Here is an 18212-nt window from a genome sequence, read left to right as displayed (position 1 = left end):
GCAGTGCGCTAAATGCTGCACCACCGCTCCCCCACTATACAGTACGCACGCGCACACATGCGCACACACGAACACACATGCAAACTCGGCGATCGAACGTTGAACGTAGGTTTCATCGCTTTGTGGTTTCCATAAAAAATGTCAGCATCACAATGTTATTGGGGTGGGGGAGGGGATAGTGGGGGTACACCCCCCCGCATGTTTTGGGGTCGCCACGGTCGTGGAGCGGTGACATTCGCAGTCCTGGGTGGAGGTGGGGGGGGACGCTCGGACGACGCGACGCTCAGCTCAGCGTTTTCGTCGCTGTCGCCATCACCGTCCGGATGAACACCTGAGCGCGGGGGGGGGGAGGTATAAGTGGGGCGATGCTCGAGTAGGAACGATTTGGCTTTCTCGTTCCAAAAATAATTGCAGTTAATCCCGCGTCGCCCCCGTCAAAAGTCGTTTTCCTGAAAGTGTGCCATGGCTTCTTCTTGAGTTGTTCATCTGCGCGTCCCCGGCGTCCACACCGCCGCCCGGCCACCCCTGCAAGGCCCCTTCCCCCCCCACCCTGCTCTCTCCTCCGCCAAGTTCTTCTGCCGCTGCCTTGGGTAGTCCTCAGACCGGCGAATTCCATAATCGTCTCAACAAAACTCACGAACTAAAAGCAAACACGATAACATTTGTTTGCTTAATAAATACCCTGTAGCGGAGAGCACCGCGGGGATGGGAGGACGCGACTCGCAAACCTCCGTCCCGGTTCTTTCTCTCTCCCTCCACCCACTCGCCCTCCCCCCGCCCATCCCCCATCTCCGCCCCCGGTAGGAAACGCGAGGTGGCTTGGAGTCGTCACGCTCCGGATCCCGAGTCCGTCTCTGCACGGCGACGGACGAGTCGGCACGTTTCACAGTGCACACACAGACACACCCTTCTTCTCCTCCCGCTCCTGCTGGAGTCCACGTCTCCGGGATGGCGTTCGGAGCAACCCGGAATACGGCGCCCTCGGCGTCCGTTCTGGGTTTCGTGTCTCGCCCCCGGCGGCGCAAGGAGACGCGTCGCGGGTGGGGAAGGGGCGGAGTGACCCCGTGAAGCCTGAGCGGTGGGGGGGGTGTTGGTTCTTTGGGTCGCTGGGTCACACGGGGGGGGGGGGGGGGGTGGGGTGCGGACGAGGTCACGGGGCAGAGCCCGCGGAGCCAGAGGGCTTCCAGCCGAGCTGGTAGGCCCGCGCGAGCGTGCGCTTGCAGTCCTGCAGCATGGTGCTGTAGACGATGCGCGGGTAGCGCTGCACCAGCTCCTCCACCGTGTCCTCGCTCACCTGCCCCGCCGGAGGGAGGAGGGGGTGGGTGACGAGAGAGGGGGGGGGGCAACGTTAACGGAGAGTGAGAACGACGGCCGTGAGAGGGGAGAGAGATAGCAGAGGACAGACGAAGAGAGGAGAGAAGAGATGGGGAGGAGATCCAGGTGTGGGAAGAGAAGGCAGAGTGAATACAGTAAGAGGAGAGAGAGAGAGGAGATAAGGGGGAGATGGGGAAGGTGAGAAATGCATAATGGGAGAGAGAAGTTTGGGAGAGAGGAGAAGGGAGGAAACGAGAGCGCAGAGGAATTAAGGGACAGGAGAAGAGAAGACAGAACAGGCGCACGAAGAGTGGAATGAAGGAGCAGCGTGGGAAGGAACATTAAGAGAATCAGAATATTTATACCGGAGGAATCCAATGAGCTTTAAAAGCTCTTTTTTACAGATGTCCAGTAGAGACACGGGGTAAGAACGTTACAACAAACAAAACTAAAACACGACTGGAGTGCAAAATATATGAAGGGTAAGCAAGTCACACAAAAACGAATCAAACTAAACTATTTTTTATTTTACCAGGTAAGACTCACCGAGCCTCTTAGCTTATTTTTCATAAGAGACCTGGTCACCAACGATAGCTCAACGAAGTGGCTTAGCGCGTAGAAATTTACAGCAGCCATAGAGTGACATGGGGGGGGGGGTTGGTGTGAGGGAGTGGGGCGTGTAACCTTGTCGCAGCGCATGAGGCCCAGATATGCGAGCGAGCGGCTCGTGCGGGAGATCTCGATGGCGCCGTGGTCCGTGATCTCCTGGCACCAGCCCACATCCACCGTCTCGATGCTGGCGCTGAAGCGGCCAATCACAAGCAGCGCTGGGGCGTGTGGGGTGGGGCAAGGTGGGGAGGGGGGAGCAAAAGGAATAAAAAAAGGAATTTAAAAAAATCGTGCACATGCACGGATGCTGTAAATGCTTCCCATCGTGCACTGTTGTCGAGAGATTTAAAATTAGCAACGACTTCACACGGACGCCGTCTCGCCCGCATTAGAGCGTGCGCACGCGGGTTCACGGGGCCCCTGTCACAGACAGTCACGCATCGCCGCTGTGCACGGACGGACGTAAGGCTGTGACGACTTCACAAACCCTTAGACGTGAATGGGTGGCGCAATGGTTAGCACTTTGCGCACTTTTTCTAGATTAAAAACAAATTTCAAGATTGAAAACTCATTTCTTCATAACTGCTTTCTGTTATTTTATTTGTGGTCCTTCCCCCGCAACTCCAATTAGCACGGTTGACAACGTACCGTGCGAAAGAAGTTCAACATACATACATACACATACGCTGATCCGAGTTTAATTCCCCACCATAGTGAGGGAGGGGAGGAAGGGGGGGGGGGGAGGATTACCTTGGTCAGTGATGGAACACGACACCAGGTACAGCTCCTTGATGTTTCTCCCCTCCTTCGCAATCACCTCCACACACCTGTGTGTGCACACGTGTGTATGCACATATATGTAGTGACATCACGGGATGTCACAGTGCAGTGCCGGCCCTGGAGAGCCACTGCGTACGGTGTTACGACATCGCGGACACCACGTGGTGTGGGTGTAGTACCGGCCTTAGAGGGGCCCGGTGAGCGCTGATGGATAGCGCTGGATGGCACCACGCTTGGCGTGCAGTGCCAGCCCTACAGGATTGGGTGTGGGAGTGCCGGCTGTAGGAATGAGGTTTTTAGAGGCCATGGCACTCTGGTTGACCCGGGAAGACACATGACCGGTTAAGTCTACAAAGGGGCCCCAAGTGGGGGCTAGGGGGGTCACGTGGTTGGGATCCAGATCCTTCGAGGATTCTGGAAGGTGGTCGTGGTCGTGGCCAAGGGCGGAGCCAGCCAGGCCGCAGAGAATAGAAGCCGGGTCCCGAGAGGGACCAGGGTTGTTGTTGTTGTTGTTCATCCTGAAGAAACCTTCGTCCACGTTCAACGAGTCTCCAACACGTGGACCTGGACTCGAGCTGTTGGTCCCGGTCCGTAGCAGCAGTTACGTGGTAACTAGTGTAGTTAGCCTGGTGGTCACCACCAGGCTAACTACACCAGTCACGTGGTAACTAGTGTAGTTAGCCTGGTGGTCACCACCAGGCTAGCTACACCAGTCATGTGGTAACTAGTGTAGTTAGCCTGGTGGTCACCACCAGGCTAACTACACCAGTCACGTGGTAACTAGTGTAGTTAGCCTGGTGGTCACCACCAGGCTAACTACACCAGTCACGTGGTAACTAGTGTAGTTAGCCTGTTGGTCACCACCAGGCTAACTACACCAGTCACGTGGTAACTAGTGTAGTTAGCCTGGTGGTCACCACCAGGCTAACTACACCAGTCATGTGGTAACTAGTGTAGTTAGCCTGGTGGTCACCACCAGGCTAACTACACCAGTCACGTGGTAACTAGTGTAGTTAGCCTGGTGGTCACCACCAGGCTAACTACACCAGTCATGTGGTAACTAGTGTAGTTAGCCTGGTGGTCACCACGTGACTAGCTACACCAGTCACGTGGTAACTAGTGTAGTTAGCCTGGTGGTCACCACCTGGCTAACTACACCAGTCATGTGGTAATTAGTGTAGTTAGCCTGGTGGTCACCACCAGGCTAACTACACCAGTCATGTGGTAATTAGTGTAGCTAGCCTGGTGGTCACCACCTGGCTAGCTACACCAGTCATGTGGTAATTAGTGTAGCTAGCCTGGTGGTCACCACCTGGCTAACTACACCAGTCATGTGGTAATTAGTGTAGTTAGCCTGGTGGTCACCACCAGGCTAACTACACCAGTCATGTGGTAATTAGTGTAGTTAGCCTGGTGGTCACCACCAGGCTAGCTACACCAGTCATGTGGTAACTAGTGTAGCTAGCCTGGTGGTCACCACCTGGCTAACTACACCAGTCATGTGGTAACTAGTGTAGTTAGCCTGGTGGTCACCACCATGCTAACTACACCAGTCATGTGGTAACTAGTGTAGTTAGCCTGGTGGTCACCACCTGGCTAACTACACCAGTCATGTGGTAATTAGTGTAGTTAGCCTGGTGGTCACCACCTGGCTAACTACACCAGTCACGTGGTAACTAGTGTAGTTAGCCTGGTGGTCACCACCTGGCTAACTACACCAGTCACGTGGTAATTAGTGTAGTTAGCCTGGTGGTCACCACCTGGCTAACTACACCAGTCACGTGGTAACTAGTGTAGTTAGCCTGGTGGTCACCATCAGGCTAACTACACCAGTCATGTGGTAACTAGTGTAGTTAGCCTGGTGGTCACCACCTGGTTAACTACACCAGTCACGTGGTAACTAGTGTAGTTAGCCTGGTGGTCACCACCAGGCTAACTACACTAGTCACGTGGTAACTAGTGTAGTTAGCCTGGTGGTCACCATCAGGCTAACTACACCAGTCATGTGGTAACTAGTGTAGTTAGCCTGGTGGTCACCACCTGGTTAACTACACCAGTCACGTGGTAACTAGTGTAGTTAGCCTGGTGGTCACCACCAGGCTAACTACACCAGTCACGTGGTAACTAGTGTAGTTAGCCTGGTGGTCACCATCAGGCTAACTACACCAGTCATGTGGTAACTAGTGTAGTTAGCCTGGTGGTCACCACCTGGCTAACTACACCAGTCACGTGGTAACTAGTGTAGTTAGCCTGGTGGTCACCACCTGGCTAACTACACCAGTCACGTGGTAACTAGTGTAGTTAGCCTGGTGGTCACCATCAGGCTAACTACACCAGTCATGTGGTAACTAGTGTAGTTAGCCTGGTGGTCACCACCTGGTTAACTACACCAGTCACGTGGTAACTAGTGTAGTTAGCCTGGTGGTCACCACCAGGCTACCTACACCAGTCACGTGGTAACTAGTGTAGTTAGCCTGGTGGTCACCATCAGGCTAACTACACCAGTCACGTGGTAACTAGTGTAGTTAGCCTGGTGGTCACCACCTGGTTAACTACACCAGTCACGTGGTAACTAGTGTAGTTAGCCTGGTGGTCACCACCAGGCTAACTACACCAGTCACGTGGTAACTAGTGTAGTTAGCCTGGTGGTCACCATCAGGCTAACTACACCAGTCACGTGGTAACTAGTGTAGTTAGCCTGGTGGTCACCACCTGGCTAACTACACCAGTCATGTGGTAATTAGTGTAGTTAGCCTGGTGGTCACCACCTGGCTAACTACACCAGTCACGTGGTAACTAGTGTAGTTAGCCTGGTGGTCACCACCTGGCTAACTACACCAGTCACGTGGTAATTAGTGTAGTTAGCCTGGTGGTCACCACCTGGCTAACTACACCAGTCACGTGGTAACTAGTGTAGTTAGCCTGGTGGTCACCATCAGGCTAACTACACCAGTCATGTGGTAACTAGTGTAGTTAGCCTGGTGGTCACCACCTGGTTAACTACACCAGTCACGTGGTAACTAGTGTAGTTAGCCTGGTGGTCACCACCAGGCTAACTACACTAGTCACGTGGTAACTAGTGTAGTTAGCCTGGTGGTCACCATCAGGCTAACTACACCAGTCATGTGGTAACTAGTGTAGTTAGCCTGGTGGTCACCACCTGGTTAACTACACCAGTCACGTGGTAACTAGTGTAGTTAGCCTGGTGGTCACCACCAGGCTAACTACACCAGTCACGTGGTAACTAGTGTAGTTAGCCTGGTGGTCACCATCAGGCTAACTACACCAGTCATGTGGTAACTAGTGTAGTTAGCCTGGTGGTCACCACCTGGCTAACTACACCAGTCACGTGGTAACTAGTGTAGTTAGCCTGGTGGTCACCACCTGGCTAACTACACCAGTCACGTGGTAACTAGTGTAGTTAGCCTGGTGGTCACCATCAGGCTAACTACACCAGTCATGTGGTAACTAGTGTAGTTAGCCTGGTGGTCACCACCTGGTTAACTACACCAGTCACGTGGTAACTAGTGTAGTTAGCCTGGTGGTCACCACCAGGCTACCTACACCAGTCACGTGGTAACTAGTGTAGTTAGCCTGGTGGTCACCATCAGGCTAACTACACCAGTCACGTGGTAACTAGTGTAGTTAGCCTGGTGGTCACCACCTGGTTAACTACACCAGTCACGTGGTAACTAGTGTAGTTAGCCTGGTGGTCACCACCAGGCTAACTACACCAGTCACGTGGTAACTAGTGTAGTTAGCCTGGTGGTCACCATCAGGCTAACTACACCAGTCACGTGGTAACTGGTGTAGTTAGCCTGGTGGTCACCATCAGGCTAACTACACCAGTCACGTGGTAACTAGTGTAGTTAGCCTGGTGGTCACCATCAGGCTAACTACACCAGTCACGTGGTAACTGGTGTAGTTAGCCTGGTGGTCACCACCATAGGTTGTTATTCTGTTAAGGGGCAGTTACCCGTGTGTTGGAGTTAATAAATGTGTTGCCTCCAAGAGTACGTCTGCGACTCAGTCGAACTCACTACATATGCATGTGCGCTTGTGTTAGTTGGATTAAAAAACAGCGAATTAACCCAGTGGGGAGCACAGGTGGCGCGCATTTGCCAGCCATCTCAGTCAAATCAACCCATGGCACCTGGGTCTGTCCCTTGACCACCTGCCAGCAACAAGCTTCCACGCACCAAGTCTGGCACAAGCGCTTTGGTGACATCACCACCACTTTGTGGCAAATAGCGGCCGTTGCGGTTGTTGGTGTAGTGTGATGGTAGTGTCTGATATGCCTCTGGGGGTGTAATGTGGTTGGTACAGTTTTGTATGTAATGCGGTTGTGTCAAGTGCTGTTGTGGTTGTATGTGTCGCAGAGGTGTGGACTCGAGTCATGTGACTTGGACTCGAGTCAGACTCGAGTCATGAATTTGATGACTTGCGACTCGACTTGGACTTGCATAACAATGACTTTGTCCCACCTATGAGATGTGGACTCGAGTCATGTGACTTGGACTCGAGTCAGACTCGAGTCATGAATTTGATGACTTGCGACTCGACTTGGACTTGCATAACAATGACTTTGTCCCACCTCTGATGTGTCGTGCTACTGTGTGTGGTGCGGTTGTGGTTGTTTGGTGTTATGGTTGTGTGTGTCGCGGTTGTGTGTGGTGTGCGGTTGTGCACATGGTGCGGTTGTGCGTGCGGTGCGGTTGTGTGGGTCGTGTGCGGTTGTGTCGTGTGCTGCGGTTGTGCATGTGATGCGGTCGAGTGTGTGGTGCGGTTGTGCGTGCGGTACGGTCGTGCGTGCGGTGTGGTTGAGCGTGCGGTCTTGTGTGTGTGGTGGCGGCGGTGCTTCATGCCTGTCATCGATGCCGCGGTTGAGGCACAGGTTGAGTGTGGTGAGGCGTGAACAGCTCCTCACCAGCGCCATCACCGTCTCCCCATCCAGCTCACTCACGTGCCGCAGGTCAAGGGTCACCAGTTCGCCTAGCTGTGGGAGGAGGGGGCAGGGAGGGAGGGAGCAGGACGTGGGAGGGAGGAGACAGGCAGCCGGAAGAGAGAGATGAGGTGAGAGTGCGATCGACGAGGGCGGAACCACGCAGACACTCGTGTGGGAATGGGATCGCGACACGCAGACGGGGGGGGGGGTGGGGGGGGGCATTCGCAGACGGGGGGGGGGGGCGGGGGCATTCGCAGCCATCGACTGCTGCTGTGCGGCATTGGGACAAACGAGTGGGGCGACAGGGGCTAGAAGGGATAGTAGAACTAGAGGGGCTAGCAGGGATCGGGTGGATAGCGAGAATAGAGGGACAAGGGGGATATGTACGTTTGTTGAACTTCTTTTGCACCGTACGTAGCCAACCGTGCTAATTCGAGGTGTGTGGGAAGGACAACAAACTAACACAAAAAACGCACAGCTCCAGTGGCTTCCCAATACAGAGTCACTGGGGGGAACGGAGGAACTGAGGGACTGAGTGGCTAATAGAGAGGGGCTAGAGGAGACGGAGTGGTGAGGCTCACCCTGGCAAGGTGCCTCACTCCCCTGGAGGTGACGGAGCAGCCCATGAGCCCCACGTACTGCAGACGCGGACAGCACTCGGCGAGGCACTGCACGGAGGAGTTCGTCACCTGGAGGCCGGAGAAGCACCGCCCGCCCACCCCCCGGGTGTCAGGTCAGTCAACCATACTTCCCCGCATCGACTCCAACAGCTTCAATTAGTACGATTCAGAATCGATTATACCGGGTTAGCCCAACGTCACAACGATCCGGCCAACTTAGTGTCGTAAGCCCCCACCCCGCGACACAGCCAAACAAATTTAATTGCTACTCATCCACCCACTCACTCAGTCACTCGCCCACCTGCTCACTCACTAGCGAGAAAAATTCTCACAACCAAATTTAGCAGCGAGTAGATGCGCTACGTTTAGCTTGAAACTGTGCCAAGCATCTTCAGGACAAGATCCAGTAAGTCCACATAACCGTGTCACCCGACCCGGCTTCCTGAACAGTGTGTGAACCCAGGTTATCGGGGGGGGGAAGGGGGGTTTTCTGGCTCATTGTATTCAGCACAGACCACCAACCCCCCCCCCCCCCCCCCCGAGTCACCCTGCCCCCTGAACAACTCTGCAGTGGCCGTGCAGCGCTGTTGTCCCGCCGTACCAGGTGATTCTCAAGCAGGTAAATCTTGGTGAGGAGAGGGCAGCCGCGCGCCAGCGCCGTGATGCCAGCGTCGGTCAGCAGGTAGCACTGGCCCAGGTGAACCTCGCGCAGGTCCGAACAGCTGGCGCCGAGCTGCGATGAAATATTCACGCACACAGAAAAGGGTAAAAATCCCCTCTTCGTATCGCTTTAACAGACTGTTGAGGCAAGTGCTGTTAGTGAGTAGCACCTATGAAGGCCGACAGGGCACACGAGGAGATTAGTGGCCAGCCCCGCACCTGCCCGGCTTCGTCTCCCCAGGGCTGATTCTTACAGACTGCACTAGGTACTCATTTAAAACGGAGTCGACCTCGGGGAGACCGGTTGATATATTCATCAAGGATATTGGCTATGAGCAGGAATCGCACTGGGGTTGTTGGCTTTATAGCGCAGTCTGCTAACCACTGCGCCACCATGTCGCAACCACGCAACTCACGTAGGCACAGCTACACGATTAGGCCCACCGAGCTATATAGCTCCTTTTCAGAAGCGACCTGGCCACAAATGATAGCCCAATTAATTGGCTTATCATGTGGAAATGTATAGCAGTTAAATACTATAAATGCATGTTTCTAAATGTGGAGGAAAACACCGGAGGACCTGGGGAAAAATCCACGCGACCACGAGATCACACAAACTCCAAATATACAACAGCCGTAAGGGTTTGGATCGAACCCACGACCTCCTGTAGAACAGGCGAGGTAGATAACAACTCACCACCGTGGCACCAAGTCACAACCACACACTCACATATTCACCTATGCCCCCCCCCAGGCACCCTGCTCCCCGCCCCCCGCGAGTCCCCTGACCCCCGAACCTGTCTGAGTGCGTCGTCGGTGATGGCGTCGAGGTTGGAGAGGTTGAGCGAGCATAGCGCGGGGCAGTGCCTTGCCAGGCTGCCCACGGCGCCGTCCGTCAGCTGCTTGCAGCGCGTCGCCGAGAAGCAGAGCAGCGCCGGGCAGGAGCGTGCCATCAGCGCCACGCCGGCATCGCTGACGGCACGGCAGTCGGCGACGCAGACGCGCGTCACGCCGTGGCTCAGCGACGTCACGTGAGCCAGCACCTCGTCCGTCACCTGCGACATCCACGCTGTCATCGTCCTTCCGCACGAACGAAGGCCCACCCGCACGCGCTCATCTCGTTCTCACCATATTCATCGTTAGCGTGTACCCCATATCGTCGTCATCATCATCGGCTGTGATCTATCCACTGCTGAACGAAGTTCCTCCCCACGCCATCGGAAAGGGAGGGAGGAAAGGGAGGAAGCGAGGGGGTAGGCGAGGGAGGAGGCAAGGGGGGAGGGCGAGGGAGGGAGCAAGGGAGTCACCTTCTGACGGCCACTGAGGTCGAGACGCCGCCACAGCTCGGGGTCGGAGCACAGCTCCCGCCAGAGGCGACACACGAGCGAGGCGGCCAGGCAGCGCTCCATCAGCGACAGGTATGACAGCACCTGGGCAGAACGCGGCGTTACGGCACGCTGGCTCAACGGCGACGTCCCCAACACGCACCCGGCGTTGCTGCCGCCCCGTCCCCGACAACTACGGAGCACGTGACTCACACGGCCGCCACCTTCACAAGCGGAAACTCGAACCGTACAGCGAATGCGAGGGTGCATTGCGGACCGTAATGCGCATCATTGTAAGCCACTGCCAGCTGTGCAAATGCAACGGAGGCAGCAGCAGCAACAGCGGTGCATTCAGCCTCAGCTGAAGCAGTCGCGTGGCGTTCACACTTGAGTAAGGGTCTCCAGAGTGGCTCTTCACCTCGGCTACGCGCAAAAGGAAAAGGAGCATTGCCCACGGCCGTGCCTACCTTGAGGAGGATCGATGAAGGGAGACGATTGATGTTGGCCGCTTCCGCGGGAACCGTTGCCGCGGCGACGTGGCCATCGCCGGTCGGTCCCACCCCATCGACGGGGGCCGGGCTGAGGCAGGGCAACTTGCTGGAGAGCAGCGAGCCAGGGTCATCCCCACCCTGCGAGACAAAGATTCCCCCGTATAGCCTTAACCAACTTCTGGGGCAAGTGCTGTTAAACGAGTAGCACCTATGAAGGCCAACATGGCCGCCTTTTTTTCTCTGGTGGTGAAGTTTACACACTGCACAAAGTACTAATTTTAGTCTGAGTCAATCTAGAGCAGGCCTCGACAGGACTGGTTCAAATATTAGCCATCGATGTTGCTAATTAGTGGGAATCCCAGGTCGTTGAGTTAGTCGAGTTTACTAAACCGATAATGGATTACTTAAACAGGCAGCCCTGCCCAGGTAACAACTGCATACACAAGATTCACAGAGGCCCTGTTATTGATTTAAATAATTGTCAAAAACTGTGAGAGACAGGAAGAGAGAAGCACCGCCCGCCCCCCGACCATCTTCAATCAACCTCGCCGCCCCCACGACCCCCCCACCCCACCCCGTGCGCCTCCCCCTGCCCAGCGGTCCTTACGTTGGTGTTGTTGGTGGAGTTGCACTTGCGCTTGCCGCCCGCCAGCGGCATCTCTGCGTGCGCGGCGCAGGGCTCGCCGCTCGCTCCCTCCTCCTCCTCCTCTGATTCAGTTTCGCCCAGCGGTGCCGGACACGGCACGAAGCCACCACAACATGACCTGCATCACAGCACCACCATCAGCACGGCGCCACTGGCAGAGCGGCACCACCAGCAGAGTCACGCAAACCCCATCGCTTGTGTCATCTCGTGTCATCCACGGGGTGGGGCAGCAGGGGTTAGCACACTGTATGGAGGTCGATATGGACGTATTGGCGGTACACCGGTGCAGTATAACACACCGGTCTTCATAAAACAGTCTGACTATGTCACTGTTACCCTTGAGTGAGCTGCACTCCATCAGAAGTTGCCTTAGATTCAGCAGCTGCTTTCCACATTTGAACGTATGACAGGAGTTGCAATCTTTCGATGCCACCATCCACCAAAAAAAAATCTATGAATCGAGGAACCGTCCGACCAAGTCTAGGGCACGAGTCAAATCTTCCTTTGGAACAGAGCCAATCGTCATCAGGCTGGGTGCTATACGGAAACAGACTGTGAGGCTTCGTGTTCAGCTGCTCATAACGTTCGTCTTCCGACTGCTTCGCTGTCACGAGAACTGATTTTGACGCACCACCACCCCACAATATTTTCTGACTGGGGTTTACGAATCGCGCGAAAATAAATGATTGCAAAAAAATTTGCTTTTTTTTACTGCGCACCCGTGTACCGCCAATATGTTCATATCCAAAAATGTTGCGGACAACACCCCCTTAGCCAAACCCGCACTGAGCAGTGTGGTGAAGTATGGTCAGACAACCCCTATGTCTGAGAATTTGGTTTACAAAAACAGGGTACCCAGACAAAACCGACCAACAATATAATCTTACCACATGTTCAGATCTGTCGAAATGGTGGGCTGGACGAAGCTGAGAGCAGCGTTCACAAAGTGTGATGGTTGCATGATATATGCACGCAATGCATATTAAACTAAACTACTAAACTTTTTATTTAACCAGGTAAGGTTCGCCGAGCTCTAGAGCTCTTTTTCACAAGTGACCTGGCTACACCGATGATAGCGCAACAAAGTTGCTTATCATGTGGAAATTTATAACAGCCAATATTTTAAACGCAAGTTTCTAAATGTGAAGCGAAAAACCAGAGGACCCAGAGAAAAATCCACACGACCACAGTGTGAACACGCAAACTCCACATCAGGGTCAGGATTGAACCCACGACCTCCTGCATGCCAGACGAGGTAGTTAACATCTCACCACCGTGGCGCCCTGTGGCATATGGTTGGGAGTCATGCCTTTCTGCCGTTTGTGAGCAGTTCACGCTATGCACAGATCGATTCGAGAATGCGTACCTGGGACCACGGCAGTAGGGGTCTGCGAGGCCAGGTCTTGGAGCCGGTGCGCGAAGCCTCGCTTCCTTCCTGCTCTTCAGCAGTGCCGCGGGCCGAGACAGCAGCAGGCCCATACAGAGGGGGCGCCTCTCCCTGCCGCCAGGGGCCCCCCGTCTCTCACGCCAGCCGCACTCCCTCTGCAACATGAGCTCACGGTCAAGGGTCACAACGTTGCAAGGTGACTCACGGTGCAGAGCTGCAAACGCCAAGATCCTAGCCGTGAATCTGGATTTCAGCCGCCCGTAGTTTGCCTGCCATGCAGCGGACAGGTGTTAGAATTTGATAACGGTAACGTGCAGCACCTTGCGTGAGGATGAGAAGCCACTTTAAGGTTCTCAGAACTGGTCCTTTGGTAGCTCATTCTGCAGGCTGTTTTATAACCTGAGGGGTGATGTACTTTTCTGCAAAAGTTCCAAACAGTTATTATTCTCTTGAAATTATAAATCGATGAAACTATTTTTATTTTACAAGGTAAGGCCCACTGAGCAATTTAGCTCTTATTCAGAAGAGACCTCGCTATCACAAATGATAGCTCAACGAAGTGGGTTATCACGTGGAAATTTATATCAGCCAAATGCTCTAAACGAATGTTTATAAATACAAAGGGAAAACCCGGAGCACCCGGAGATAAAATCCACATGACCACGGGGAGAACATGCAAACTCCAAATATACAGGCGTCAGGGTCGGGATCGACCTCACGACCTCCTGTATCCTACCAGGCGAGGTAGTTAACATCTCGCCACCGCGTTGCCTTGATGACGGCAACTCGGTCACGGACGAATGCCGCTCATGCCTCTGCACATCGCCATCACTTGTCTCCTTCTGCTTAATCCTCTAACCATTATATTTGGTTCTTTCGGTAAAGTCGCGTAGATAGAAAATTAATAGATCACGACGTTCGATCGCAACACAAGTAACCGTCATCAGGTGAGAAACACAGCAGGAGAACTGCCGACGCAAAAGAAAGCTGCTGCAACACGAGGTTATATAGGCTTAAGGTGGGCTCTAACCATTGCAAAGTCGACACGTGATCTTAAAGACCTCCTAATAAGTCTCATCACTATTTGGAGTGTCTTTCCTTTGTTACAGGCAATACATCCTTCAGGGACCCCTCTTACAGTCTCATTGCCACCACCACACCACCATCTGGCTTTACCTCTTCCCCTTGCTACGTCCTTCAAGGACCACTCCGAGCCTCACAATCACCACCCCGTATTAATATTATTCGCCATCCTCTGGGTGGCAACTCCAGTGAAGGCACCAAACGGCCCAATGCTGAACACATCTCCCCCACGCGCTGTCTCCGATGGCTCTGCCGAAGTTCTTTGTTTGTGCGCCACGTCCCCGTCTCCCTGAAGAGACGGCGAGCTCTTACCAACCTCCCGAGGAGGATCGTGTGTGACCCCTCTGTGTCCTACGCGAGTTCAATGCTTCAGTTAGTGATAAACATCGTTTTAAAATCGCGGTCAGGAGTCGTGATGGAACTACTTACCGATCGTAAAAATGTACGACCGCTATAATCATTAACAGAACCTCAAGCTCGTCTCGAGAAACGGCCTGGCTAATGTTTGGACCATAGAGACGATCACGCAGCGAGACGGAGATGCACAGAGGGGGGGGGGCGCCATACACACCGAGACGCGGCGAGGGGAACACCAGACACGGAGACGCACAAAGCAAAAGATCAATGAGGGAGACGATAGAGACACGGGCACTGAGACAAACACAAGTACACAAAGACTGGAGAGATGCAACCAACACGACAACCCTCCACACCCAGCAAGCGTGCAAGCGGCTCCCGACCACAGGTTTAAGTTTTCATCCGACCCCCGACATCCCACGATCACCCCAGCGCTATCACATTGTCCCCCAGACCCGCGAGCTTTAGCAAACCCATATCAGCACCCCTTAACTCTATTGTGCTTCCCGAGACCCCGTGACCCCGGGCGGAAAATTATAGGGAACGGAGACACAGAGAGAGACACAGCGATCGAGGGACATCGTCCTAGAGGCGAAAACAAAGATCACCCGTATCGCCTTCAGAGGCTGTAGGAGCAAGCGCTGTTGGCGAGCACCTATGAAGGCCGGCACGGCACACGAGGGGGTGGGTGGCCAGCACCACGCCCGGCCGCCTTTGTCTCCCCAGTGGCGATGTTTACTACACATCGCACCGGATACTCATTTGAGGCCGAGTCGACCTCGGGGAGCCCCACGACCGGTTCGGATAATCGTCGCCGGTGTTCGTCGTGAACGAGAATCGAACTCGGGTCGCCGGGTTCGTAGCGCACAGTGCGCTAACCGCTGCACCACCGCTCCCCACGCAACACAGAGAGACACGTGCATGGAGACAGGTCGAGCACATTTGGGGGTCTCACACCGCCACAATCCCTCACCCACCCCCCTTCTCGCGGTCCTTGATCCCAAACCCAGCTTCTCAGCCGACTCCTGACTGCACCCTTCACCGCCACCACCACAATCCCCTCGTCCCCTGGACCCCGGGCGGCAGGACGCGAGCAAGCGCGCCGGCGGTAGCAGCTGCTCTTCATTGTCCTTCTCGAGGCTGCGCTCCAGCCCCCTCGCACCGGGGCCGGGGCGCAAGGACCCCGGCCGAACTACTAGGAAAGAGCGCAGGGCCCGTGGCTGCGTAGGCCTCGTCGGGGTCCCGCTTCTGCAAACGGCGCTCGGGGTGGGGGGGGTGGTCAGGGGGATCCCTGCCGAGGAGGAGGGGGGTCTTACCGGCACGAGGCATGAACCCCTGAAAGGAGGTTGCGCAGGGATCGATGTTTTCGCCGAGGAGAGGGGGCTTCGCGCTTCGCCCCCTTGGCCGCGGCGCGATAACTTTATGGACACCACGTGGTGCCGGCGGTGCCAGACCAGAGGTTTTTTGTTGTTGTTGAAACCTCTTTGTGGATCGATTTCCGTGGGCTAATCGAATTTGATCGATTTCCCGCGTGACGTCAGAAGTCCTTGCACAAAAAAAAGTCCAAAAACGCCAAGCGGGCCAACAACAAACTGCACTCTTTGCGTCGCCTGCTACATAGGGCGCCCTTTAAATTGCGTTATTGTCGAATGCGATCGAGTTTACGCAACCACTGAAGGCGCTATATTCGTACCGGTAACCAAGTTACTTCTAGATTTGAAGTTTTCGTGACTGCAAGGATTCATACTCTTTGGTTTTTTTGGTAAAGTCACGTAGGTAAAAAAATTTAAATAAATTTAATCACGACGTTTCGGAAGCAACACAAGCCTCCGCCATCAGGTGTAACCGCTCCAGTGAAATTGCTGTAACGTATGAAGAGAGCTATTCAGAGACACGTGTTTTTACTGGTAGGAACGAAGTGAACCAGCCTACAATAGATTATATCGTCCGTCCGTCCGTGTAGCAAACATCGCCCCCTACTGCAAACACTTGGCAGGACCCTACAAAAACCTTTAGACTCAGTGACGCTTTCCTGGCTAAACAAGTGAAACATTCCCTTATAATTCCCTGAGATAGCCTTTAATTAAAACATTTAAATTAAAATTAACTCACAGCGGCCTAAAGCCTACAGCTAGGCCTAAAGCCTAGAACTAGGCCTCAAACTCTCCCTTCGTATCGTACCCCCGCGTGTGTGAAAGGGAGTTAATGTTTACCAATGTTACATTCCCTGATGTTTTTTTTTAAATAGAAACATTTAAAGCGTTTACATTAATAATTGAAACATTTAAATTAAAAATTAACTCACAGCGGCCTAAAGCCTACAGCTAGGCCTAAAGCCTAGAACTAGGCCTCAAACTCTCCCTTCGTATCGTCCGATTAGGTGTAGCAACATCGCCCCCTACTGCAAACACTTGGCAGGACCCTACAAAAACCTTTACACTCAGTGAGGCTTTCCTGGTTAAACAAGTGTAATAATACATTATGTTTATGTTCTTTGGTTATTCGTTCCTACCAGCCCACCCCGCAGGGACCTGTTATATCGGGTGTTAGGCAGGGAAGAGCCAATGAGGCGGGCGGGGGGGATAACCATCTCGGTGCTTGTGTAGGGGTGTCAGGGGAAGGATTCCCACCAATAGGGTTAGTGGGAGGGGTAATCGAGGAGATATGAGGGCAGAACGGGCGGGAAGAAGGGGCTTTTGACAGGAACGAGATTGGGACGGCTGGGGACAGGTGTGGATGGGAGAAAATTATTAAAAGACGAACCCCCTGCAACCTTGTGTCGGCTCTTCTTTACACTTGTACAACAAATGTACGGTGCCTGTACGATGAATGGCAAATGGGAATGAAACACTGTTGTAACTCAAAATTTATTAGTGATGGTGGTGTATCAAGCTGGATATGACTGTAAAATTATAAGAATGAATATGGATATGATTATGAGAGTAAATATAAACTGCCTGTTTAGCAGTAAACTGCACGGCAGGTAAAGTTTAAACCTGGTTAATTACATCGATTTCTCAATTTGAATCATCATCTCCGTTGAAGTTATGTTTATGTTTGTATATCTGGAAAATTAGAAAAGATTTAGCTAAACTTGTACGCTCGAAAACAACGTGTGGTAATGGTGATGGTAGTGTGTAAAGCTGGGAAAATGGATATGAGAATAAATATGAACTGGCTGTCGAGCAGTAAACTGCACAGCAGCTAAAGTTTAGCTTGGTTAATTACATTGGGACACATCCAAATGGACGTTGCAAAAGCTAAAATAGCCACTATCCTAAAGAATGCTAAGAAACCCATTAGCAACATCAGCAAAAACGAGCATTCTGAACTCGCAAATTTGAAAAAGAGGGATGACATAGTCATACTCTCGGCCGACAAGGGCAATGCCACTGTCATCATGGATAAAAACTCATACACCAAAATCCAGGACCTGCTCAATGATGGCAGCTACTCCAAAATCAATAGAGATCCCACTAATAACCTAACTAATAAAACCAACAAGATCATCACGAGTTCGACTTCCCTAATTGAACCAATCAAACGGCTCTCCCTGAAACCCTCGGCTGCGAGACCTCCCAGATTCTATGGGCTTCCCAAGATCCATAAATAAGGTACCCCACTATGGCCAATCGTGTCCACGATCAACTCTTCTACCTACAAACTGGCCCGTTTTCTGTCGGATACTCTACTTCCCTTCACTGGCAAGACCACTTCAGCAGTACTGAACTCAACTCACTTGGTTTCTCTTGTCAAGGACATTATACTGTCCCCTGATGATGTCCTGGTCAGTTTTGATGTGCTCTCTCTGTTCACAAAGGTTCCAATGCCTGACACCATAGCAATATTTGAAGACTTAGTCCAACGTGGACTGAACCCTGATGTCCCTGCACTGGTTAGGCACTGCCTTACCAACACGTACTTCACCTGGAATGGTACCATCTACAAACAAAATGAGGGCACCCCTATGGGTTCCCCCTTGTCACCAGTGATAG

At 53.2% G+C, this 18212-nt stretch overlaps 1 protein-coding gene across 1 annotated transcript; it reads right to left on the bottom strand.

Annotated features, from left to right (window-relative positions):
* Positions 1 to 790: 790 nt before the first annotated feature.
* Positions 791 to 15647, bottom strand: FBXL17 (F-box and leucine rich repeat protein 17). The gene is made up of 12 exons (XM_078861991.1): positions 15534 to 15647; positions 12757 to 12932; positions 11352 to 11508; positions 10721 to 10882; positions 10236 to 10358; positions 9726 to 9983; positions 8870 to 9001; positions 8230 to 8337; positions 7569 to 7699; positions 2674 to 2750; positions 1999 to 2141; positions 791 to 1294 (listed from the first exon to the last, which is right to left on the bottom strand). The coding sequence occupies exons 2-12, from the start codon at positions 12867 to 12869 to the stop codon at positions 1151 to 1153; spliced, it is 1548 nt and encodes a 515-aa protein (XP_078718117.1). The 5' UTR covers positions 12870 to 12932; positions 15534 to 15647; the 3' UTR covers positions 791 to 1150.
* Between the last annotated feature and the right edge of the window lie 2565 nt (positions 15648 to 18212).

Source organism: Lampetra fluviatilis, chromosome 13 (genome assembly GCF_964198595.1).
Source record: "Lampetra fluviatilis chromosome 13, kcLamFluv1.1, whole genome shotgun sequence".
In the NCBI taxonomy this organism is placed as follows: Eukaryota; Metazoa; Chordata; class Hyperoartia; order Petromyzontiformes; family Petromyzontidae; genus Lampetra; species Lampetra fluviatilis.
This window is presented reverse-complemented; position numbering and strand designations above follow the sequence as displayed.